General features: G+C 61.8%; 2 protein-coding genes across 5 annotated transcripts in view; one reads left to right on the top strand and one right to left on the bottom strand.

The window, feature by feature from the left end:
* Window positions 1–871: 871 nt before the first annotated feature.
* Window positions 872–4,027, bottom strand: HES2 (hes family bHLH transcription factor 2). The gene is made up of 4 exons (XM_019930954.3): window positions 3,258–4,027; window positions 3,068–3,163; window positions 2,671–2,770; window positions 872–2,584 (listed from the first exon to the last, which is right to left on the bottom strand). Exons 1-4 carry the CDS (start codon window positions 3,300–3,302, stop codon window positions 2,334–2,336), a joined length of 492 nt encoding a protein of 163 aa, XP_019786513.1. The 5' UTR covers window positions 3,303–4,027; the 3' UTR covers window positions 872–2,333.
* Window positions 4,028–7,018: 2,991 nt separating this feature from the next.
* Window positions 7,019–24,922, top strand: part of ESPN (espin) — a 32,777-nt gene continuing 14,873 nt past the window's right edge. For all 4 annotated transcript variants that reach the window (XM_073796790.1, XM_033844084.2, XM_073796786.1 and 1 more), the window contains exons 1-5: window positions 7,019–8,696; window positions 11,750–11,943; window positions 22,128–22,314; window positions 22,440–22,622; window positions 22,771–22,902. In XM_073796790.1, coding sequence (XP_073652891.1) covers window positions 8,403–8,696; window positions 11,750–11,943; window positions 22,128–22,314; window positions 22,440–22,622; window positions 22,771–22,902 — 990 coding nt within the window. In that variant the 5' untranslated portion in view covers window positions 7,019–8,402. The remainder of the gene's footprint in view (window positions 8,697–11,749; window positions 11,944–22,127; window positions 22,315–22,439; window positions 22,623–22,770; window positions 22,903–24,922) is intronic.

Raw genomic sequence — 24,922 nt, 5'->3', positions numbered from 1 at the left:
GCACTCTGTGAGCCTTATAAGGGTCATTAAATGCCCCCGAGCGAGGCGGCTTCCCACCCACGCAGAAGCAGCCCGCTCTGCCCTCGGCTCACCTTTGGCCATGAGACGGGGCTCTGGGAATACCTGGGGAGCTGCCAGGGGGAGGCGCCCGCAGGGGCCCTGTAGGGGAGGGATGTGGGCGTCCCTATTTCACAGGCCCAACTCAGAGGACCAGCTGAGACCTCCTAGTCAGGTCTTGCACGTCCCTGCTGGGAAACTGGCTTCTCACCTCAGGCCCAGAGCCTCACCCACCCAGGCATGTCTCAGCTCCTTGCCAAGGCCTGACTGGCCTCCGGCTCAGATCCCCAGAATACCTGACCCTGTGTGTCACTGGCCTACCTACATGCCCCGTCCCTGACTGCTTGGACTGTGGCTTGATTGGGATCAGATCAACGAGAGTCACAGAGTTGGGGACCCAGATGGGGCTCAGAAGCAAGCAGTGGTGGAAAGGAGGAGAGGGGCCTCTGGTTGGTCAGTTTTTACCGAATTTCGACCCATACTGAAAGTTCTTATTTAAAGGGACAAGGAGTCTGCCCAGTTTGTGCCGATGGATGGGAGTCCTTGACCTGAGGGGGAAACCTGAACTCTCGCGGTGAGCGTGGGCTTGTGGGTTACGTGGCCCCCTCCACTCGTTCCTGGCAGCTCAGGAAAGCAGGCTTGCGTTCCCAGGAACTGCCCTCCCTACTCTCCACACCCTTCCCCACATTTGTCCCGGGGAGCTCATGCTCTGGTGTGGCAGCTTTTCAAAGTGATATTAGGGCTCGGGGGATAGGAGTTGAGGCAACAGCCAGTCTGTCAGGGTTCAGTAGAGTGTGGGCCCGTCACATCACCCTTTCGTTGGCTCACCATGTTTATTGAGGACCCACCACGTGCCGAGTTCCTTGGGGACAGAGCGGTACACTCAGCCCCAGCCCTGCCCCGCAGGAGCTTACAGTCCAGCCAGCTGGGCCCAGACAGGCGGTAGGACAGCCCACCTTGCTGGGGGCTCACCTGCTGTCTTCACATTGACTTCTTCAGTAATGCCCACCGCTTCCCCACATCCTGCCACCAGAATCAGTGCCATGGTCATCATGGGTTTATATGGCATAGCTCAATTTAGTGACCCCCCCCATCAGCTCTATCTTCTTGCTCCTAGTGCCCTGGTCCTAGTGCACAGGCTGTTGGACCGGAGACCGGGGGGAGGACTCGCAACCTCCCACAAATGCTCAGCGAATCCCCACGAGATGCTGGGAACACGACTGAGAGTGGGCCACAGATGCTCCGGCCTTCTCCTGGGCTCCACAGCACCCCACCACCACCCCTGGACCTTTGAAGCCTCTCTGGCTTCCATGGGGAGGAAAGGAAAGTCTTAAGAACAAGTTGCTTCCAGTTATCTGTCCTGACAGTAGCAGAGAGCAGTTCAAAAGAGAAAATGAGAAAGGCGGATTCCTGTTCCTTAACCTGCTGTGTCACCCCTTGAATTTCTGCTGCTCCAGGACATGGGACCTGCTCACCTCACACTGGCACACCAGCTCTGTGCTGGACCTGGGCCCTTCAAGGTGGCAAGCTTCCTTAAGGCCACAGGGTACCCTCATTCTTGTCCCACCCCTTCTTCACACCCCAAGACCACCTGGCCTGGTGTGTGGTACACAGGTGTTAACTTAATGCTTGGGGAAATAAATCCTCCCCAAGACTACCTAAAGAAGTCCCCACCCCCAGGGACACAGAGCCCCAGCTGCATCCTGTCCCTATAATTGGAAGCTTTAGGCAGGGAGCCCAGGAGTGGAGGTCATGGCTCCCCAGCCTTCAAAGCCCCTCAGGCCATTGCTGCTGTGTGCCCAGAGGTTAGCAAGCTGAGCTGGCGAGAAGGCAGGTTCAAGCAGGGCTGGGAGGGTGGTGACCAGTCAGAGCAGACTGCTGCACCTGGCTCAGGTGAGCTCCTGGCCCAGCCCTTGGGTTGGTGCCAGCACTGGGGCAGGTGTGTGGGCTGCCCAGGCAGCAGTGGCTGGCCCAGCTCTAGAACCCTTCCACCAACTGGGGTGGGAGGCTTTTTCTTCTCCCTGCAGCCACCTGCCCCTTCACCTCTAGCCCAGACACCCCAAGTTGGGACTGAGAGTGGGCCTCTCCTCTTATTTCCTGAGCCTCCATGGAGATCAGTCTGCCACACAGCTCACAAACATCCGGGTCTGGCCAGGTTGTAGGTACCAGGCTGGTCCCCCGTGGTGGGAAGGAAAGCCGCCACCAAGCGCTTCCTCAGTCTGTCCAGCATTCCTGGTCCCACGCTGTCAGCAGGGTCCCGTGGGCCGGCCAGGGGACTACCAGGGCCGCCAGAGGCCTGGATCCCGAGGAGGCGCAGGTGGCAAGGGCGCGGGCGGCGGGGAGGGCGCGGGCGGGCCGCAGGAGTTCCCCGCGCGCCCGCCGTCGGGGGTGGCGCTGGCCGCCCTCCGGCGCAAGTGCTCCAGCAGGCGAGCTCTCACGGCGGGCTCCAGGACACGGCGGGTGTGTAGCACGCGGGCCAGGCGCGCCAGGCAGGCTCGGTAGCCCTCGCGGTAGCTGTCGGAGGGCGCTGCGGACGGAGAAAGGCATGAGGCGCGGGGTGGAGTGAGGGGCGCGGGGCGCGGAGCCGGGCCGGGGCGGGGCAGGGTCACTCACTGGGCGCTGCCGTCGGGCAGGAGGACGCAGGCAGCTCCTGCAGGAAGCGCACGGTCATTTCCAGGATGTCCGCTTTCTCCAGCTTCGAGAAGTGGGAGCTCTGCGCCCCGCCAGAAGGAGAGGGACAGAGAAAGGGACAAACAAGACAGAGCTCCGGCAGGCTGCCGTGAGTACCGCGCTCCCAGGAGCTGGTGCCGGGCCTGCCGTAGCCCGCGGTGGGTCGGCTCCGCCGAGCCTGTCCTACCCGGGCTCAGCCTCGGGCGCCGCGCGTTGTCCCCTCGTCGGCTTCTCCGGCAAGGGCATCTCGGCCCGCCAGGCCTCCTCGCCCCGCGCCCCGGGAGCCCCCTACCCCCAGCCCCAGTGCGCCCGGCCTGTAACCGAGCGCCCCGGCACTCACCTCCCTGCCCAGCAGCGACAGGATGAGGCCCTTGAGCTGGCTCAGGCTCTCGTTGATGCGCGCGCGGCGGCGCTTCTCCAGCAGTGGCTTCAGGCTCTGCAGGCGGGCGCGAAGGCCGCGGTTACAAGGGTCGCCGTCCAGGCCCCCGCCCCCGCCGCTCTGCGCCCTGCCGCCAGGCCCCGGCTCCTACCTTGCGCAGCTCCGCCGGGTCCCCTGCCCTCCGAGGCAGCCCCATGCTCGGCGGGAAAGCGGCGCCGCTGCCGGGCCCGCGCGTGGGAGGCTTGTGCCCGCCCAGACACCGAGCGCAGACCGAGGCCCGCAGAGAGGTGTGGTGCGCGGCCGGAGCAGACGCCAGTGGAGCGCGCGCCACGCCCGCAGCCCGGCTTTAAGGAGGCAGCGCGCCCGCTCCGCCCCGTCCCGCCCCGCGGAGCCAGTCCGCCTGTGGGTCCCACTTCCGCCTTTGTTCCTGCGCGGGGTTGGGGCGGAAGCGGGCACGGCGGAGGCCCCGAGTTCCCGCTCCAGGCCTTCGAGTCCCATCTGCTGCGATCCCGGGGCGCCCTCCTCCCAGAGCACCTGCAGGGGTGTGTGTGGGCGCCATCGAAGCCCTCGCTGCCCTGACCCTCGGGCAGGAGGCGAGCGGGTGGCGCCAGGCCCTTGTCCCTTCTTGTCCAACGCCGCCCTTCTTCCCTCATTCGGGATCAGCGCCTCCTCTGAGCCCCGCCCTGGGCTTGGGCAGGTTACCCAGCGGCGGCAGGAGCCCCAAGTCCCGGGCCTCACGGAGCTACCACTCGGGTTTCTACTATGGGGAGGGACTCGGCCCACCAGTTGTTCTGCGGGGCTGTAAGGGGAGACTGAGGCCCGGAAAGAGACCTCAACTTGCTCCAGCTCTAACGACTGGAAACTGGCCAGGCAGAACTAGGGCCCCGGTGGCTGCATAGAATTCTCCGGCCCTCACCGAGTTAGGGACCACCTGGTTCCCCTGTCCTCGGTTTTGAACGGGGAAACTGAGGCCCAGAGAAAACGAGGCAACCCAGGAGCGCCCGGAACTCATTTTCATTTCACTGGCTCCAGCTCCGGGCTCCCACCTACAGGACCGGCGGAGCTCACGTGACGGGCGGGGCGGGGCAGTCCTGGGCGCCAGCTCTTTGCTGCCCATCTCCTCCGTCCGGGCCCGCCTCCTCGCCGCGTAGCTGGTGCTGCCGCAAACTGGCTGGGCGTCCCCCGCCCATCTGCTCGGAACTGCCCTCCGTCAACCGGCTGGCGGACTGCCGGGCCGACCCGCGGGCGGATGGCGGGCTGGACCCACCTAGCCAGGCCGGGAGGAGGAACCACAGGGCGGAGCCTACCGGCGCTGTCCTGGGTGCTGGACGGGGCCCCTCCCCTCCGCCGCGCAAACCCCATCTCCGCGCGCCACCTTCGACGCTCCGCCTAAGTCCCCTCGGCCGCGTGCTCCCCAAGCAGGGCTTGAGAAGACCAGCGCGCCCATCAGGAAGGAGCCCGGAGCATCCGGGCGAGTGGGAGCTCACGCCACCCGTACCTGACTGGCCACCACTTATGGAGCACATGCTGTATGTCAAGCGCCTTTCGGCCCTCCTTTCCATTATCCCCCTAACAGTCCTAACTATGAGACTAAGTCAACACATCTAGCGGAGCAGAGCCTGGGCATGCCTGAGCCACTGTCTCCTCAAATTGAATCGTTGAGCTCAGGGTACCTATGGGCCGGCCTCCTCCAAGGTTATTAAATGTCCTCTCTCTCTCTCTCTCTCTCTCTCTCTCTCTTTTGGCCACACGGCCTGGCTTGCGATCTTAGTTCCCCGACTAGGGACTGAGCCCGTGTACTTGGCAGTGAAAGCGCGGAGTCCTAACCACTGGACCACCATAGAATTACCTCATTAATTATTCTTTAGGGGCTCAAGAAAAGGACTTCATGGATCCTTAACTGATGCCCCACATGCCACCCCTGGCCACACACACTGGCTCACTCAGCTCTGTGCCGACAGGCCCCCCTGCACCGACATCTGCATCCTTGCTGAGATGCCCTGAAACTAGCTCCTGGGGAGGAAGGTTCTTTCTAGAACATCCCCCTCCATGCCTGTGGACCACGGTTTGAAGCCTGGAGGGTGGGGAAGCAGACTCCATTTTCAGTTACCCCAGATTTTAAGTCTCTCCTGTCTTCTCCTATTGCTGTTCCCTTCAACCAAAGGATTCTGGGGGTTTTGCTGGTTACCTGGAGGAAGAAGTCATTTATAACCAGGGGAACTTAGGTAAGACAACCAAGTGGACAGGGTATGGGTGTGCAGGTTTTAGGGAAGCTGGAACCACTTAGGGTACAGTGGGGACACACTCCACCTGGGTGCCTGCTCTTGGGTGGGGGGAGAGGTCTGAACAGGTGTTTTCCACACAACAGGTGGGCAGATGGCCTGATCCCAGCAGAAGAATGAGAGGAAGCCTCCTGGTGGGGGAGGGAGCCCCTCAACTGACATCTGGAGTGTGGGAGACATTGTGGGTGCTCTGGGAAAGGGGAACTTCAGGTGCAGAGGGAAGAAGGGCACAGCAGGGTCAGCCTCTGTGAGTGTCAGCCCCTGAGCTTTGCCCCTTTCTATTTGTGCCACTGTGGACAAGATACGTTAAAAAACCAAACCAAACAAACAATGTAAAAGAATGAAATTAGAACATTCTCTAACACCATACACAAAGATAAGCTCAAAATGGATTAAAGCCCTAAATGTAAGACTGGATACTATAAAACTCTTAGAGGAAAGCATCAGCAGAACACCCTCTGACATAAAGCACAGCAAGATTTTTTTGATGCACCTCCTAGAGTAATGAAAATAAAAACAAAAAATAAACAAATGGGATCTGATTAAACTTAAAAGCTTTTGCACAGCAAAGGAAACCATAAACAAAACCAAACAAACAAATTTTTAAAAAAAACTCCCTGTGCCTCAGTTTCCCCAGCTGTAAAATGGGTATAGTGTTGTACCTCTCTCATAGCATCCCTATGGGGTTAAATATGCAGGTGAAACCTGGCATGGTGCCTGGTAAGCAGTAGGGCTTCCAAAAATATGTTCTTGCTGGCGTGGGTTCGCTAGAGATGCTGAGCAGGACCCCGTGGACCCAGTGCAGCCCAGAAAGGACACAGAAGGCCTGGATCTCAGCCTGACTTTGGCATCCTCAGAAAGGAGTCTGACAAGATGGTCAGCAAGGATGAGTGCTCACGCGTGCCTTTTATGGAGATGTCTCTGTCAGCAGCGGGAGCGGCTCAGGTTGTCTCTCCTGCCTTGCCCAGTGCCATAGCAGCAGCACGTCACCCTCAGCTGGACCCCAAAATGACAAAACCATGTGACAGTTGAGGGTGTCCAGGACCAGGGGAGCCAACATGGGAGTGCAGGGATTTTTTTTTTTTTTTCATGGAGGAAGCACAAGGGAGGGGCCCTCAAGATAAGCCGTTTAGCTCTTTGTCATCAAAGCACCCCTGCCACTCGCAGGCCTCAGGGTACAGCTGCGCTCGGTGGGCTAGAGGAGGGCGGCTGTGGCAGGCACCAAGAGCCAGTCGAAGCACTGAGGCTGACAGGATAAGACGCCTCCCTCCCCTTGTCGCCTTGGGTAGGGGTCCCAGACCCCAGCCGTCATAGGTCCCATGGGAGAGTGAGGCAGGTCTGGCATGGTGAAAGTGGCTGGAAACCCACCTGGCCACTCAGGCCCAGAGGCTCCAGTTTAGGCGGGTGCCATGGAGCACAGGAGCCCATTGCACGTGGCGCCACCTGGTGTTGGTCCCAGGGACTTGGATTCCCACTGTTCCCGGAAGCCTCTTCCCTCTAAGGCATTTCCAGCACCATCCTGTGCCTGTCCTGCCACCCGCTGGGTGAAATAGCCCAGTGCACAGCCCTCACGGGGCTTCAGTGGGGAGGTGGGGGGTGACGGGGAGGGCGGGGAGGAAGGGCACAGGATGTTTCAAAGTTGCCGATGTGCTGACTGTGCTCCCACAGCTACACAGCTCCTATCTTCTAGCAGTTCTTCCTCCTGTCCAGCCTGCTGTGCCTCCCTCCAGCTCCCACGAAGGGCTTCCGGCCAAGCAGGCAGGGTGGTTTGGCGCACGTGTGCTCTTCTGGCCCGCTGCCCTCCCAGGGCCATCCTGTCCCCTTGGGGAGGGGTCCTGGCCCTGCTCTCCGGGCAGCTGCTCTGGCGCACCTCCCCATTGCCCCCCAGCCCTTGCTTTCCCGTCTCTCTCCATTCGGCAGCCCCGGGCCCTCGAGCTCACGATTGACTCCCCCACCTCAGACAGACAGCCAGCGGCAGCTCTGGGTGCTCTCTGAGGCCAGGGTCTCTAGATCCGGAAACCGGAGCCCACCAGGCATTACTGTCCTTTTCCCCTTCTCTCCCTCCCTGCCTCGGGGAGGATACGTGGGCAGTTCTTGGGGGTCTGGAGGGACCGAGGAGAGCTGAGCGCCCAGCACCCATGGCCACCTGCCAGGGCATAGACCCAGAGCCCCAGAGCCCCTGAGGGACTTGTTAGGCCTGTTCCTAGCACACGGCCTTTGCCCTTGAAGTCTCGCACGCCTGGAATGCGCCTACGTACGCACCTTTGAATAAAGCCCAGCCCACCGCACCTCCCCTTTCCCCGACTGCCCACGTAGCCCCTACAACTTACTAAGTCCCCGTTTTCCTGCTCTGATCACACTTGTCACTCTCTGGAACTGCGGTCATCGTTTGCTGGCTCGTGTCCCCCAGCGCCTAGGAACTGGCACTGAGTGGATGAATCAGTTCGTCTGGGGGCTCTGCCCGCCAGCGCATGGACGGCTCTGATCACCGGGGTCTGCTTTTTTTTTTTAATATTTTGGCTGCACGGCGCGGCCTGTGGGATCTTATTTCTCCGAGTAGGGATCGAACCCGCGCCCCACGCATTGGGAGCGCCGATTCTTGACCACTGTACGAGCAAGGGAAGTCCCGGGGTCTGCTTTTCGACCGGAGGTAAATATGGAGAGAAGTCCCTGGGCGCACCGCCTCTGTCACCGGAGTCCGGCCCTCGGCGCTGCTGCGGCTGGCGGGCGGGCGGGGGACTCGGACCGCGGCGGGCGGGGCCGGGCGGAGGCGGCGCGGGGGGCGGGCCCGAGGCTTAGGCTGGGCGCCGCGGGGGCCCCCAGCCCCAGAGCGCGGCGGAGGCGGAGCGGAGCGGGCGAGGCAGCGCGGGGCCGAGGCCGGGCCGGCAGCCGCTCCGCCTCCCCACTCGCAGGCCCCGACGGTCGCGCCGCGGGCTCTCCCGGTGCCCGAGGACAGACGCATGGCGCCCCGGGAGCCGCGCTGAGCCCCGGGTCGCGGCGCCGCGGGCGGCACCATGGCCCTGGAGCGGACGCTTCAGGCGGCGCGCCAGGGCGACCTGGACGTGCTGAGGTCCCTGCACGCCGCCCGCCTGCTGGGGCCCTCGCTGCGCGACCCGCTGGACGCGTTGCCAGTGCACCACGCGGCCCGCGCCGGCAAGCTGCATTGTCTGCGCTTCCTGGTGGAGGAGGCCGGTCTGCCCGCAGCGGCCAGCGCGCGCAACGGCGCCACGCCGGCCCACGACGCCGCCGCCACCGGCCACCTCAGCTGCCTAATGTGGCTGCTCTCTCAGGGCGGCTGCAGAGTGCAGGTGAGTCCGCGCCGCGCACGGGGCACCCGGGGGGGCTTTCTCCCCAGGAGAGAGTTCTGGTCTGGAGCCCTCGGGTCTTAAGGGGGGTGGGCTTGGGAGCTCCCTCCAGAGGGCTTGGGGCGGGGTGGGCTCCCCGGGTTGAGAGTACCCGGGCAGATGCCCTGGCAATCCCTGGCCACTGCCTAGAAGAGCATCTGGGTGATAGGAAACCAGAATGGAATGGGGCTCAACTGGGGGGTGGGGGAAACACAGTGATCCAGGGAGTCCTGGAGAGTGGGCAGGGGAGGGGGACAAAGGGCCTGGAGTCAGAAGCCCATGTCCTCCAGGATCAGGTCTGGGAAGTGGCAGGGGGCCGGGGTGGGGTGGGGGCGGTTTGCACAAAATCCTACAGCCCACCCCAGGCTGAGGTGCGTGTGCCCCTAAGGCGAGGGGAGGGTGGAGGCTGGTAATGGGGGGGGCCTCCCAAGGACCTGAGCTGATCCCAGGACATCGGCACCTTCTGGCCTCCCACCTGCTTCAGCCCAGCCCGAGTCTTCCTGCCCTGAGACCCCAGTGGGTCTCAGTCAATGGCCACCAGGCTGGTGTTAGCCAACCTGGCCTCTCCTGATCTGGAGAAGGCAGCTCAGGCCCTCACGTGTAGCTCTCCTGCTGAATCCTGCTGGACGCAGAGCATCCAGCAGGTTCCAGGCCCGGGGATTCAGGTGCGCCCCTGATCTCCGGGAGCCGCCAGTCCACGGGGGCAGTGAACAGCAAGCACACAGTCTAGAAAGTAAACCAGGTAACGCCAGGTACTGCTAGGCCACGTGGTGGGGAGCGACGGGAGCTGCGTGGGCAAGGTGGCCAGGGAAGGCCCCTCCGTGGAGTGACCTCTGAAGGGAGTCTCGGCTGATGGGAGGGAAGTGGCCAGGTGATGACCAGAGAACTCCAAGCCCAAGGAGCAGGGAGTACAAAGCCCTGAGGGGGACGCATCTTGTCCTGTAGCAGGGACGGCAGGGAGGCGAGCGTGTTTGCAGCGGGGTGAGGGAGGGAGAAAACCGCAGGGCCGGGTCCCAGAGGGTCTCATAGGCTGGCGTTAGGAATTTGCCCGATACTGTGGTTGCAGGGCAAAGCCAGTGGAGGGAGGAACAGAACTGATTTCCCACTTACAAGGACCACTGTGTTAACTCGATACAGAAGGAGAGGAAGCAGGGCCGACTCTGAGCTGGCTGGCTGTGTCCTGGCAGTGCCCAGACCCCATCCCCCCACCTCCTGGCCTCAGGATGGCCAGGCCTCCCATCCCACCCTTCCTGGGAGATGGCCTGGCCCCTTATCTCTGGGCTAGCTCTGTTATCAGGAGTTCCTGGCACATGGTCCCTGCCCACTCTTTTGGGAGGTGGCATGCCTTCCCGATCCCGGTGTCCGACCTTGGCCAGAAGCCTCCCCAGCACAAGGAGCAGGCGGCCTTGTGCCCGGCTTATCAAGTCTCCCACCCTCTTGCCCCAGCGGCTTGGGTGCTGGGGGCGAAGTGTGTGTGTAGGGGGAGGATGACCTAGATCCGGGGCCCTGCTCAGCTCAGGGAGATAAGCAGCTTTAGGGTACGGGCCATAGCACGTGAGGCTCCTGGGGCCTACGTAGCTGTTGGAGCTTGGAGACAGGTCAGAGGCCTGTGATTCTCTCCTTACTGCCACCCTCACCCAGAGGCCCAGAGCCATCAGGACCCCCTGGAGCCTCAGACCCACAATCCCCAAGGCCAGTGGGAAGTGAGGGCCTTTCTCAAGAGCTGGGGCGCAGGGCATACTTCACTATGGGCCTGTCTGGGTCACCCCTAGCCAGCCTTTTCCCCTGGGCTCAGGAGGACAGACTGCACCTGTCTCTGGTTTTCCCCAGGCATTCCACACACAGAGGAGTCTCAGCATCGTCCTCCGCTTCCTCTGGACTGTTTTCTCTGCCCCCCCTTCCTCCCTGCCTCTCTTCTTGCCCAACAGCCGGTCTGTTTGCCCCCCACCCCGTAGCCCCTAACTGTGACCTCCCCGTCGTGCCCCTGGGCCCTGTTCCCTCTGTCCCCTCTTTTCCCTGCATTTCTTAGAGGAGCTTCAGAGGTTCTCATGCTACTGAGATTCACCTTCCTTAAGCTCAGGGTCTCTCCAGCACCCCCTGCCTCGGCCACACCTGTTCCCAAATGCCCTCTCTCGGGGCGGGGGCGGAGGTCCACGGCTGCCCCACCCCCTTCCCCGAGCCCCTGCCCAGCTCCCTGCCCACCTCTCCGTCCCCCCACGTGCTTAGTGCTGGGAGCTCATTCTGTTCTAGAACCGGTGCCCACTGTCCCAAACTCCCAGCCTCTGAGTCCAGCCTTCTGGGTGTCTGTCCGTCTTGGCCTGCAGGTCACATAAGCAGCGTTTGCCAACCCCCTCCCGCAAGAGACACGCACACCTGGATGTTCACGGAAGACGCATTCAACACTCCTGGGCCTAAACCATCAGCCCCTTTGGGGTGCCTGGGAGGGGTCTTGCCCAAGCCCTTCCCAGGGGCTGCCTCTATCCCACACGTACCACCACTGGCTGACTGCCCCGGCACTGCCCACCAGTAGCCAGCGGCAAGGACAGGGGGCTGTTCGGGGCAGGGGGCTGGGAGCAGGGAGTCCGCTGGTGATGGGGCAGTTCTCTGCACTGAGGTTGGGTCGTTGGACATGCGTCAACCCGGAGGCCTCTCCCCTTGTGAGACCTGGGGACGAAGAGAGGGAGCAGGCAGGGGTTGGGCGCAGGGGCTGCTCCCCCGACCCCTGACAGCAGGGCCCAACAGCCCACTCTTCCTGGCCCAGCGGCTCCCTCAGGTGTCCCCTGAGCACCTGGGTGACAGGCAGGTGCTCCTGCTGGGGCGATGACAGCGTGCCCTGCGGGCCTCAGAAAGCCCAGCATGGATGGCATCGTGCTGCCGCTATGGACTGAGCTTCAAAGAGGGCCAGTCAGGTGCCTGAGGACAGAACTGCCCCAGTGGCTGGTGGGATGCAGGACGCGGTCCGAGCGGGGGGTGGGGGCAGGGCCAGGCCTTAGGACTAACGGGCTCTCCTCCCACAGGACAGAGACAACTCTGGTGCCACAGTCCTGCACCTGGCTGCCCGCTTCGGCCACCCCGAGGTGGTGAACTGGCTGCTGCGTCACGGCGGTGGGGACCCCACCGTGGCCACAGACACAGGCGCCCTGCCTCTTCACTACGCCGCCGCCAAAGGAGACTTCCCCTCCCTGAGGCTCCTCGTCGGCCACCACCCTGAGTAAGGACCCTCCGCTTCAGGGGGCCTCTGGGTGGGGCGGGCCAGGGCTCTGGGGGGTGCCTGTAGTCGGCCCTGCCCCTCCAGCACGCCGGGGGAATTAGTGCTTCTGGGCCATCCCCGTGGCCAGGGGCCTGGCCAGAGACAGCTCCCACCGAAGCTGAAAGTTCTCCCCTCCTGGTGGGCAGACACAGGCCCCAGAGCCCTGCAAGCAGACACTCCCCCGGTACGAGCTGCACTCGAGCCGCAGCGGCTGTGCACGCAGACCCCTTGTGCGTCTCCAGGGTGCTTCCAGCCTGCAGCAGGCGGCTCTCCGGCTCTGACCTGTGCTAATCTGCAAGACTGTCCTAAGGGGGACGTAGGGGTGAAGAGCGTCTCCTCGACCCCCAGTCAAGAAGGAGGGGGAGCCACGTCAGTTACCCAGCAGTGATGGGAGACTCCTGGGCCCTCAGCCCCCGCCTGTCAGAGGGCAGCTTGTCCTCTCCTGTGGCCGGTCAGCTCATTCCCACTCGCCAGGGGGATGGGGCTCCCGAACCTCCCCGGCCCTCGCGAGGAGAGCGGCTGGTCTGAGAACGCAGCTGAGCAGTGGGCTGGGCACGCCCCAGGGTGGGATGGGGTGTGCAGAAGAATGGGGTTCACTGAAGAGCACGGGAGTCGTGGGGACGGGGTCCTGGGGGAGGGAGGGAGCCAGGTGCACCCAGAGGGAGGCAGGGGTCCTGGGGGAAAGCCACCCAGACCCTGTCTGAGGGAGTGGGACATCAGTGGCCCTGGGGCTCTGCCTGGTGACCTTCGTCAGTTCAAGGGGGTACCTGGGAAATAAGTGGTGACAGAGGACCCAGCCTCAGGAGGAGAGCAGTCACAGGGCGGGAGGGTCTGTCCTTACCCCTGGCTCCACTCCTAAGGGTGCCTGCCCGGCCACTGGGCACCAGGGAGCAGCAGGAGGCCAGCCTGGCCCCGTGGCCCGCTGGCAGGGTGGCTGCGTCTGGCAGCCCCTGGGGTGCAGGCATGCCGGTGTGGATCCAGAGCAGCTCAAAGCCCCCAGGCCGGGACCAGGACGGCTGAGCCTGGCTCATTCTTGCTAAGCAAGGGGTTCCCTGGTTTGATTCGTGCAAGACCAGCCGGGGGTCTCCTCACAGCCATCCCTGCCAGAGGCCACTGGGCACCACTCTGGCGTGAACCCTCTGCTCCTGGACGAGCTAAGGTCTGGGTCACACCCAAATCAGTGGGATTTCAAGGAGGAGGCCCCAAACACCCTCGAGTGCAGGCTCCCAACCTGCAGCCAGCAGCACCCTGGGGGTCTGGTCGCAGACTCGACATAGACTCCCCAGGTAGGGGCTGGGGCGCTGCCCCGTGCATGTCCCCACCCCCCACCCAGGTGGTTCTGACACCACCCCCTCACTTATCACTTATCACGGAGGACACTGGGGCCCTAAGAGGAGAGAGGCAGCCTCCTCTCGCACCCGCCGGCCTCCCCCATCACGCATGATGGGCCCCAGGAAGTCAGGCTGGTGGCCATGCCAACTTAGCTCCAATGGTGTGAACTGAGGGGGCTCTGCCCCGCCCCGGGAAGTGCTGGTGGGGGGCAGGGGTGAAGCCCCAGCCTGGCCCCTGAGCCCCTCCTCCCTGAGAAGTCTGGGGCCTACGATGAGCCTCCATGGGCTGGGGTTCCAGCCTTAGGAAGCCTCTGGCTGTGCTGGGGACACCCTCGAAGGCTCAGGGCCCGGGGGACCCTGGTGCTCCCAGGCCAGGCTGTGGTGCTGGCCGTGATTGGGCCCTGGCACCAGCTCTGTGGCCACCAGCCCCCCATGAATCTCAGGGAAGCGGACAGAGGCCTGGGGCTCCATTCCCACAGTGACGACGCGTGACCTGGCTGATAAGGAGGCACTTTTGTGTGATTGCCAGGCTGGGCTCAGGCAGGAGGGGGTGCTGGGCATTGAGGTAGGGCCTGCTGGCGGGGGGCTTTGGGGGCCAGTGCCCACACCCTAACTCGGAAGTAGAGACTCATGCCCTCCAAGGCGGGGGACCCCAGGGCTGGGAGCTGGGGAGGGGCACAGGTGCAGGCTGCCCCAGGCCACAGGGTGCAGTCAGGGGACCCAGGCAGCCTAGCTGTAGAGGCCTCCGTTGCCCTGCTCTCCTGAGCCTCCCTGGCCTGCTGTGAAACACTGTGAATTATTCACAAGGGCTCAGCTCTCCCTGGCGGCAGGTGATGGAGGGAGAGCTCCTACCGGTGGGAAACCCGATCCTGCCCGGGAGGCTGTGGGCAGCCATGAGCCACGGCCATGACAAGCTGCAGAGGCGCAGGAGGGCTGGGCGGCCTCGGGGGAGGGCCCAGCTAATGCTGGGCGGCACCTTGGGGAATTAGAAAGGACTGCAGGAACGGCCTGTACCCACTCACCCCTCCTCCAGTCTCTCCCAGTCCACTGGGCAAGTCTTCCCAGAGGCAGAGGAATTGCCACCGTGACCTCGGGGCTGCTGCCCCATGGGACCCTCCCTCTGAGCCCCCTGGGGAAAAGAGTCCTTCAGCTAGAAACACGGGGCTGGCAGGAGCTGGGCTGGGGCTGTTTCAGGCCCTGGGTCTGAGGGAGGTAGAGTCAGGAGGGTCAGCCCTCCTGGCCAGGGGCACTAGTGGCCGGTGGAGCAGAGCCACGAGTCCACGTCCCCATTTGGGGCTCAGAAGGGACAGGAGCAGGTAGCCCTCAGAGCTCCTGACCATCCTGCCAGCAGGGTCCTGGGGCCCAGGAACTATCTCACGCCTTGACCATGTGCTTGCTGGGGGCCTCAGTAAGCAGAGGGGAGCCCTGGGCTCAGCTGGGACCCTTAGGCCTGAGCACTGAGGCTGGGAGGGCTGGGGGCAGGGCCCACCGTGGTCTACCAGTCATAGAGAGCTGGAAAACCAGTCTGCGCAAAGGTTTCGGACCAGCTCCCACCTGCTGAATGCCTCCTAGGGGTCTGACACCAAGCAGTAGTCTGAGCCTCACCTGCTACTAGGCAGTAGCTCTGTAATCAGCCCATTTTACAGATTGACTCATCTAACTAATGTTTCTTGAGCACCTGTTCTGGGCCAGGCAATATTCCAAGTGTCAGGGATACATCGGTGAACCAAACAGACAAATGTCCCTGCCTCACGGTGCTGCAGATACAGAAATGGTGTCTCCGAGAGGCTAACTGACCACCCGGGGTCCCACCAGCTCCCTGTGTGGCCTTGGCCAAACTGCACCTCCTCTCTGGGTCTGTCTCCCATTCCTGGGCCAGGCGCTCACCTCTGAGGGCCTTTTCAAGTTCACCTGGGTGGCCCCCTTTTCCTTCCTTACTGCCAAGCTTCATGGAGCCTGGCTCCTCCTGGGGTCCTGTCCAGCTGGAAGGGTTCAGGCAGCCCCTGCCTTGAACAGGAAACCTTAGCTGCTCACCTATTAGGGAGCCCCAGGCCTATGGCTCAGCTCCCCCTTAGAAGGCCTGGGCCTGGGGCTGCCCTTCCCTGCCGGGCACTTGTTGGTGTTCTGGGCAGCGGGGCCTGGGGGGAGCCACACTGGCACACTGGGGACCCTAACCCAGGTGGAGGCTCTGAGAAAGGAGGGGCCTGGTGGAGTCATGAGAAGCCCCTCTCAGTGGGGACAGCCTTCACCTCCCCCGGTGACTCCTGGTCCAAGCCTGTCATGTCACTGGGGCCCCAGCTGGCCTCTCTGCCCTCCCCCTGCCTGCTTCCTGTCTGGCTGTGCCCACCTTGGAGACCACAAGTCAGATCCCCAGACCGGCCACAGGCTTCTCTCTCACGGACAGGGAAAGCTGCTTCCTCACAGCAGCCCAGAGGCCCTCCTCGCTCTGGCACCCCCGTACCTGACCTCCACCTCCTCTATTGCTACCTCCTGGGCTTCCTGTTGCTCCTGCCCTCCGACCTTTGGCCTTTGCACAGGCCAGTCCCACTGCCTCACTCTCTTCCCCAGAGAGCCCACAGCCGCTCCCTTCTCCCCTTCAAGGCTTTGCTCCGACTCCGCTTCTCAGTAAGGCCGGCCCCAGGCCTCCTTCAGATCAGCACCTGCCCCAGAAGACACACGCCCTCCCTCCCAGGCTTCCTCTCCCGCCTCCTCTCCCCCACACCGCACCCTCCTCGTTACCTGGCATTACTTTCTGTGCATCTCAGCACATCCTCTTACCGTCTGTCTCCCCGGGCAATGAGAACATCTCTTCTTCCACATCCTGTATGCCCAGTGCCTGATACTCAGTAAATACTCACTGAAGGACTGAGGAGTCTGGGATCCCTGGGTCTTGTCCGGCCCTGCAAGCAGCTCACTGCCCGTGACCTCAGAGAGAACTCCCTTCTGGGCCTCCCAGGGCCCGCCTGGCAAACGGACCAGCTGAGGCCACGTGCGAGGAGGCATCACAGAGCTCCGGGCCTGGCTGCCCGTCTCGCTCACTCCCACATTTATCCAGTCAACGATTAGCATCCACATGTACCCTAAGTGCCCAGCCCCGCTAGCGTTAGGGATGTAGTGAGTCCTCACGACTTCATGGAGACAACTTGGGGGGCTCCCAGGGGCAAAGAAGGAGCCAGGTCAAGGGCACGTGTGCACGCAGAGACGTTCTTGCTTATTTTCCAGTGTGTCGGGGTGTGTCCGGCAGCCCTGGTGGAACCAAGCTTGAGTGGGCAGGTCTCCACTGTGTTCAAGCTCTGCCCCGCCCTGGCGTGTGGCAGCCTCGTGATGTGTGTCCCTGGAATGCATGAAAAAAGTGCCAAGGCAATTCAAAGGGGACAAGTGCTAGGAAGTGAAACGGGGTATTCGTAGGAAGTGGTTGGGGGTTTCTTTAAATTGAGGGGGTCCAGGAAGGCCCCACTGAGGAGGCGAGAGCTGAATGGGAGAGGACCAGCCATGCCAAGACCTGGCCTGGGAGCGTTGCAGGTGGAACTGGCCGGGGCAGAGGCCTGAGGGGGGGTCCCGCTTGGCCTCATCGCGAGCCAGGAGGGCCTGGAAGGCTGGGAGAATTGCAGACCAGAGTGAAGGCTTCTGGGGATAGTCCAGGCTGGCTGATGGATTGGGTGTAAAGCTGGCTGTTCTAGAATCTTCCTCAAATCAGGGCTGCATTGCTTCACTGGGCCAGGCCTCATTTGGGTTCATTTCAAATAAGTCAGGAGGCGTGATTAGAGGATAAGGGAGGTAGAAACGCCAAAGGCTCCGAGTCTTTGTTCAGGGCGGACTCACCTCACAGCCAGATCTAATCCTTGTGGAGATCATCCCCTAGCAGACCTCCCTTGGGGCAGAAATGATTGCCAGTGGGGAGGGCCACTGGAAATGCTGTTCTTTGACCGGAGTCTGCTTCTGTGGGCAGGTCAGTCCTTGTTCCTAGTGGCAACGGTCACAGTAAGGTGGCAGCAATCTTGGACGGAGATTTCTATCAAACCTTTACAAGCATTCCATGTTTCTTTTGTGTCATCAGGGTGACTTGCTTAATAGTTACAGTTTGTCCATATCATCTTTGTTCCCAAGAGGAAGAAAAGTATCATTATGTGATGGTTGCTAGGGAGACGCAGACTTGTAAAAACTCAAGGGTCCAGTGTTGCCAAAGACTCAGGGGAGGGTGGCCTGGTGTCCTTCACTGAAATGGGGACAGTAAGGGGGGAAGGTGGTTTGAGGGAGAGTGTGGAGAGATTTGCTCCATGTAAAGGCAGGTAAAGGGGAAATTCCCTGGCGGTCCAGTGGTTAGGACGCCTTGCTTTCACTGCCAAGGGCGCAGGTTGATCCCTGGTCGGGGAACTAAGACCCCGAAAGCTGGGTGGCATGGTCAAAAAGTTTTTTTGTTTTTTGTGGTACACGGGCCTCTCACTGTTGTGGCCTCTCCCGTTGCGGAGCACAGGCTCTGGACTCACAGGCTCAGCGGCCATGGCTCGCGGGCCCAGCCGCTCCGCGGCATGTGGGATCTTCCCGAACTGGGACATGAACCCGTGTCCCCTGCATCGGTAGGCGGACTCTCAACCACTGCGCCACCAGGGAAGCCCCAAAAAGTTTTTTTAATTTAAAAAAAAAAAGGCAGGTGAAATTCAAGAAGCTGCTCAATGCATAGATGGCTGAGTGAGCTGCGCGCTGGTGCAGGGGCCGCAGGTGCTCCAGGTCCAAGCTGGGGGGAGCGGCACTGGGGCAGGTGACCTATACCCCTGGGAAGTAGATGACCTCACCAGGGGCAGAGTGTGTTTAGAAAGGAGGTCCTGGGGCACCCCAACATTTGGAGATTGGGCAAGGGTCGAGGGCCCATCCAGGGAGGCTGAGAAGGCCTGGTGTGTGCTTGTCCGTAGCCAAGAGGAGCAGGTGTTCGGTGGGGTGAGGGGCGCCTTTTAGGGCGTGGCCACGTCAGTCTCGAGGCCGGTAGTTTGGAGGTGACGGTGTGAGGGGGCTGGCGGGTCAGGCTGTGGCAGCGGTACCAGGAAGCCAAGCCCTGCTTTCCCTGGGAGGAACCTTGCAATTTTCAAAGATTCCTCTTCTGTCTCTCACAAGAGGCTTGGAGAGGCAACAGCTGTGATGCCCATTGGCCATATGTGGAAACTGAGGCTGGGGGGGGGGGTGCTAGAGAACGCCCCAGGGCCCTGCACAGTGAGCCACAGAGTTGGGGTGGTGGGTGGAGGCCAGGGCCAAGAGTAGGGGCTGGGGCTGGACCGGTCACCCATGGCGTCACTATGGCTAGAACTCGATGGGTTGGAGCCGGGCGGGTCCTGAGGCCAGAGGTCTCCCGAGACCCCATCCCTCTGCTCTAGGCAGCGACTCCGCAGCAGAAATGCTGCCCGGCCTGACCCATGCTTGTCGGGGCCTGGACACCCCAGGTCAGCAGTGCTCCCACAGAGGCACAGGGAGGAGGGATCCTAAAATACAGCGACGGCGCCAGGCCTTGCTGAGGGCTCTGCAAGCGTGTCTCAGCAACGATCATTATCCCCACGCGTGGACGGCTTTGTGAACAGAGATGGGAGGCGAGACACCACTTGTGGGTGGCACACACGCCAGGTCCTTCTCACACTGGGTCCCCCTCTGCCTCTCAAGGGATCCTAGCCCTCTGTGCCTCAGTTTCCTCATCTGTAAAAGGGGAACGATTCTGACACCTACCGGGTACGGTCTTTAGGAGGAGTAGATAGAGACCATGTGTACTTCGCGCATCCCAGTGCTTGGCACAGAGCAGTTTGTTCAGTAGATGGTGCCCACTGTCACTGTTATCCGTCATCGTCATCTCTACTACTATATAAATTCACTCTCTCTCCATCTAAATTCATTAATTTAAAGACTAGTGTTGGGAATTGCCTGGCGGTCCAGTGGTTAGGACTTGGCGCTTTCACAGCCGGGGCCCGGGTTCGATCCCTGGTCAGGGAACTAGGATCCCACAAGCGCTGCCAAAAAAAAAGAAAAAAAAGGACGAAATTCATTAATTTACTTTGTTCCTGTGTGTGTATATATATATATATATATATATATATATATATATGTTTTTTATCTTTTGGCCACGCTGCACAGCATATGGGATCTTAGTTCCCCAACCAGGGATTGAACCTGCACTCCCTGCATTGGAAGCATGGAGTCTTAACCCCTGGACCGCCAAGGAAGTCCCTCCTCCATATTTTTAGAGTTTACCCCAGTGCGTATGAGGGTGCCCATTCTTCTTGCCTCCAGGTCGACACAGAAGAAAGGAACAAGACCAGGACCCCCTTTCCCACCCCGGCTCATCAGCAAATCTGCCCCGTATTCTGGGGTCTCCCAGGCTGGGGGCTGTGACTCCCGTATGGGTTACTGAGCGCTCCCTCCGTACCAGGGATGCCAGCTGGGGTTGTCAGCCAGGGGCCTGGCAGGAGGCTGTGAGCACAGCTTCCCCCTCCTGCCCGGCTCCTGCTCTGTGCCAGCTTATCAGACCTTCTGAGACCTCCTCAGGCTGGCTGGGCACCCGTGGGTCATGGATCCCAGCCAGGCGGGGTGGACTGGGAGAACAGGGCTGCCGGCAGATCCGGCGCCCTGAGCTGCGTACACTGCCTCAGGCCTCCCCCGAGACAGCCCGGTGGGCCCTGGGCGGTGGCCCCTCCAGTCTCCAAGCCCCAGGACCCCAGCACTCGCTGCACCTTGGTTACGGGGTGAATAATTCAGGCCATCGAGTGTCGGTCATGAAATATTAAACGGGCCGTTCCTGACGCACCAGCTTGTGAAAGTGGGAGCGGGGCAGTGCTGGCACCGGGGCGTGGAGGCCGGTGGCCGAGAGCCAGCGCGTTCCTGAGGTGCGGCGTGTGGGCGCGACGCTGTCTGCCCCTGTGCGCTGTGCTCGGCGCACCACTGCGCCCCCGACACGGGTGGGGTATTGGCAGGCAGCCGGGCACCGTCCCAGACTCGGTGTCAGCCCCGAAGTGGCAGCTCTGTGCCTGAGGAGGGGCTGTTCCCACGTCAGGAGGACGAAGAGAGCTGGGGCTGCGTGCCTGGTGGGCGCTGCAAGCCTCCTGGGGTCAGGGGTCAGGGGTCAGGCAAGTGGAAAGGGATGGGGTTTTAGGGACAGGGAGAGGTCAGACAGGAGGGTCCGAGGGGTGTGTCAGAGCGAGGGGCCGAGTCGTGGGTGGCTGACAAGAGGGTGGGTGAGGGGGCAGATGGAGGAGGAGTGGGTGGCCTGGTGCCCACGTTACCTACACGCGGCTGACACTTAGATGAGGGAGGGAGGGCATGGGTGGTGGGGGTGGAGCGTGTGATCGAGGTCGTGAGCAAATAGATGGGAGAGGCGGGTGGGTGGGAGGATATGAAGTCGGACGAAGAACTGCGCTTCCTGGGGCCCAGAGGGCTGATCCAGCCCAGAGGGACTCAGCTCCGACTCCCTACCCCCGCACCCTCTGTGTCCCAGACCCGCTGCGAGCTCCTCTGCCTGGGCCTAGATTGTGGCTCCACCTAGTGTCTAGATCTGGTAACTGCACCCTGGCGTCCACACACATTGTGAAGTCAGAAAAACTGAGGCTGAGCCAGTGGCAGGGACAGCTTCCCTATTTCCCAGCAGCACTCCACTTCATGGGACTGATTCCCCAGTTAGGACCCTTCTGTGGGAGCTGGGGAGCAGGGATGGGGGGCAGTGACAGCTGCAAGCTAGGCCCGAGGGAAGGCTGAGGGAGTGAAGACATGGATGGCCCTTCCCCCAATCCCTCTCCTCCATCCCTTCGTACCTGCTGTGCGTCCGGGCCTGCATCACACAGACGGATTGTGCTCCGGTGCCACTTACCAGCCGTGTGACCTTTGGCAAGTCACAGCCCCTGGGCCTCAATTGTCCCACTGCAAAATAGGGATGACAGTAGGACCTAAGTTAGGACATGCAGTGAGGACCTGCGTGCTAGTGTCGTAACGCAGGGGAGGTGCTCAGTGGCCAGTGGCACCCGTCGTGTTGCCAGGCTGATGGCAACCACAACCAGAATATTCCACTGAATTTTAATTTCAGATAAACAACGAATAACGGTTTAGTGTATGCACATCCCGTGCCACATTGGGGGTAGACTTACACTAGAAAATTATTTGTTGTTTATCTGAAATTCAGATCGTAACTGGGCATCTTGTGTTTTACCTGGTGACACTACCACTCTGCCTTCTGGGAATTCAGTCTTCTGGGGGTGGCAGAGGCCAAAATAAGTTACGATCGAGCATGACAGGTGGCCCATGGAGTGAGCCCAGGGCAGAGTATGAGGCACAGAGGTGGGAAAGGCCTGTTCTGCTGGAGAAATCAGGGCAGGCCTCATGAAGGAGGGATCTGTACCGAGTCTTCAAGAGAGACGGGAAGGGCATTCCAGACAGAGGGGGGACATGATCAAAGGTACAGAGGTCCGACAGCAGGTGTGAGGACGCACACTGACTGTGGGTCAGTGTGGCTGAAAAGGTAGGGGGAGGCCAGGTCACCGCATCCCTGTAGACCTTGGTAAAAAGGTGGGCTATTTACTGAGGGCAGAGACTAGCTCAGTCAAATGTGCATTGCAGAAAGAAGGCTGCCGGGGGGAGGCGGGGAGCAAGCCAGAGGGCCTCCCCCACACCCAGGGAGGCTGGCACAAGACTGAGTCCAGAGGGAGTTGGGCAGCCGGGTCCAGCCACTAGGTTTTTCTCCAACCCACCCTCCCAGCCCTCCAGACCTCCCCGGAAGCGGGTGAGGGGTGAAGAAAGCTTTGGAGGGGGACGGGCACTGAGAGCCCGCGGTGGGTGCTGCGTCTTCCGCAGGGGAGTGAATGCCCAAACCAAGAACGGTGCCACGCCCCTGTACCTGGCGTGCCAGGAGGGCCACCTGGAGGTGACGCAGTACCTGGTGCAGGAGTGCGGCGCGGACCCGCACCTGAGCGCCCACGACGGCATGACCCCTCTGCACGCCGCGGCGCAGATGGGCCACAGCCCGGTCATCGTGTGGCTGGTGAGCTCGGGGACAGGTCGGGGTTGGGGCCTGGGAGAGGCGGGGCCTGTACGGGATGGGGGCGGGGCCAAGAGGGGCCTGGCGCCCAGCCCCCGCCCCTCTGTGCTCCGTCCCCTCCCCCCCAGGTGAGCTGCACCGACGTAAGCCTGTCGGAGCAGGACAAGGACGGCGCCACGGCCATGCATTTCGCGGCGAGCCGCGGTCACGCCAAAGTGCTCAGCTGGCTCCTGCTGCACGGCGGCGAGATCTCGGCCGACCTGTGGGGCGGGACCCCGCTGCATGACGCCGCCGAGAACGGGGAGCTGGAGGTGAGGGCGGGCCGGGGGCGTGGCCGGGAGGCCGGGCGAGCGCGGGAGGGGCGGGCGTCCTCTGCTGGCGCCGCGCTCTCAGCACAGCGCTGCCCAAGCGCCGGGGTCCCGGCTGTCGGCCGGGGGTCCTCACTGCGCGCCCCTGCAGTGCTGCCAGATCCTGGTAGTGAACGGCGCGGAGCTGGACGTCCGCGACCGAGACGGGTACACGGCCGCCGACCTCGCGGACTACAACGGCCACAGCCACTGCACCCGCTACCTGCGCACCGTGGAGAACCTGGTACGCCCCGGGCTCTGCTCCCCCGCGTTACTGCATTTCCCCCCACAGCTTGCCCCCACCTCCCCGCAGGGGTAGGTGTTGTTACTCTTTTTACCACGGAGGAAGCTGCGGTTCAGGGAAGTGAGGCCCCTTGCCCGGGGTCACAGGAGTAAGTGCCCTAGACCACTACCCCACGTGACCTCTCAGGCCAGAACCACTGACCATTGGGGAGTGAGGGTGTGCGGGCAGAAATATCGAGGGAAGGAGGACCAGCCTCGTCCTGATGAGAACCAAGGCTCGGAGAAACAACGACACTTACACACCAGTGGGAACAGTAAAGTGCATTCACCTGCCCACAGGTATTAACTAGCTCCTTTAACTCTCACCACCACACTCTGAGGTAGGGAGTGCTCGTAGCCCCATTTCACAGGTGAGTAAACTGAGTCTTGGGGAGACCCAATCACCCAATCATTAAATGGTGGAGCCCTGGTGTCCAGGCCTGGAGCTACCGCTCTTCACCACTACTCTGTATGTTTGCTCACTGCGTGGCTACTTCATAATTGAAAACCTGTGTTAGTGTTTTCAGATTATTTTATTATGGTTACAAAGCCACGAAGGAACCCACTGGGACTTGAGCGCAGATGTGGGTGGCTCCCAGTCCTGGGCTCTGGCTCCTCTGGTGCAACGTCTGCTTTGGCGCAGGAGGGAGGAAAGAGGGCTGGCTTCACAGGCATCTTCAGAAGGGGGGCAGCCTGGCCACGAGAGGGGCTGCGGAATGAGGCTGGAGGAGAGAAGGCCGATGACCCCCTGCCCAGAGCATTGTCTGCCCTGTCGTCGAGCATATGGGGGCACCCTGGTTCTGGGGACTCCAGAGCACAGCAAGGCCCAGGGGTCAGAGATGGCATCCGGCCCCAAGGAAGAACTCCCCCCAGAAAGGGCCATCCGGAGAAAGTAGTGGTCCACAGAGCCCCAGCGCCCTCTGGCGCCCCCTGATGGAGGCTTTAGCTTCAGGCAATGAGCAAACAAGCACCACTCCTTGAATTCTGACCCCGGTAAGGTACCCTACCCTGCCTAGTGCTTTACGATGTAATCTCAGTTCATCTTCACAGCGAATTAGTACTAACAGCTGACACATATGGCGTTTACTGGCTACCACGCCCTGGTACTTCACTAACTTCTAAAATCTTTGTTATAACATAATGGGGCAGGCAGTGCTGTTATACCCACCTACAGATGAAGAAACTCAGGTACAGACAGAGAGGACAAGTGATGGAAAGGTCATGTAGCTAGTAAGTGGAGGAGATGAAATTTGAAGCCGTCCCCCCAGGCTGCAAAGCCTTTGCCCCTAACCTTTGTCAGGGCTGGGCAAGTACCCACCTCAGCCAGCCAAGCAAAGAGCATGTTCGGGCTGCCCTCCCCAAGCCCAGCTCCTATGGCTCCCCTTGTCTCAGGGGTTAAGGCAGCAGGGCCTGGCCCCCCCGAACTGGGTGGAGTGTGGAGGACCTGGCCCCCTCACAAGGCGGGCCCAGCTGCGGCAGTGACGGTTCAAGCCATGGAGGATACTGGCCCAGAAAAGGCAAACACTCCCGCAGAGCCCCTAATTACGGGGCCAATGAGCATGGCCGCTTACCAGCCGTTACCTGGTGCCAGGCCGGCCTCCCGTTCCCGGGGGACCTGTGACAGTTCTCAGGCAGGGAGGAGCTGGCCTGGGCCGGAGGCAGCCAGCAAGCGAGCCGCAGCCTTGCCGGCAGCAGGGCCAGCATGGGCAACGTAAGCAGGGCCCCCACCCCAGCCCGCTCCCTGGAGGGAGGGTCAGGCCTGTGGGCAGGGGAGAGGCAGTGGTGGGGGGTGGCTAAGCTCAGGTTGCCCCCCCAGCTCAGCTGGGCCACCCCAGGCCCCGTCCTTTCCCCAAAGACCCCATCAGGAGACAGGGGCTAGGCTCATGTTGGGATTCGTCCCAGTCCGGCAAGGAGAGACAGGGTGGTTGCTGGCCAGGTCGGGAGTTCAGTCTTTCCTGCACGTTGGAGGTGCCGTGCACCCC

This window comes from Tursiops truncatus, chromosome 1 (assembly GCF_011762595.2).
Source record: "Tursiops truncatus isolate mTurTru1 chromosome 1, mTurTru1.mat.Y, whole genome shotgun sequence".
Classification (NCBI taxonomy): Eukaryota; Metazoa; Chordata; class Mammalia; order Artiodactyla; family Delphinidae; genus Tursiops; species Tursiops truncatus.
This window is presented reverse-complemented; position numbering and strand designations above follow the sequence as displayed.

Coding starts and splice junctions, on each gene's coding strand:
- HES2 (XM_019930954.3), bottom strand. CDS start 3,302: ATGGGGCTGCCTCGGAGGGCAGGGGACCCGGCGGAGCTGCGCAAG. Junction 2,771..3,067: donor TGTCGCTGCTGGGCAGGGAG/GTGAGTGCCGGG, acceptor GGCGGGGCGCAG/AGCTCCCACTTCTCGAAGCT. Junction 2,585..2,670: donor CTGCCCGACGGCAGCGCCCA/GTGAGTGACCCT, acceptor CTCCGTCCGCAG/CGCCCTCCGACAGCTACCGC.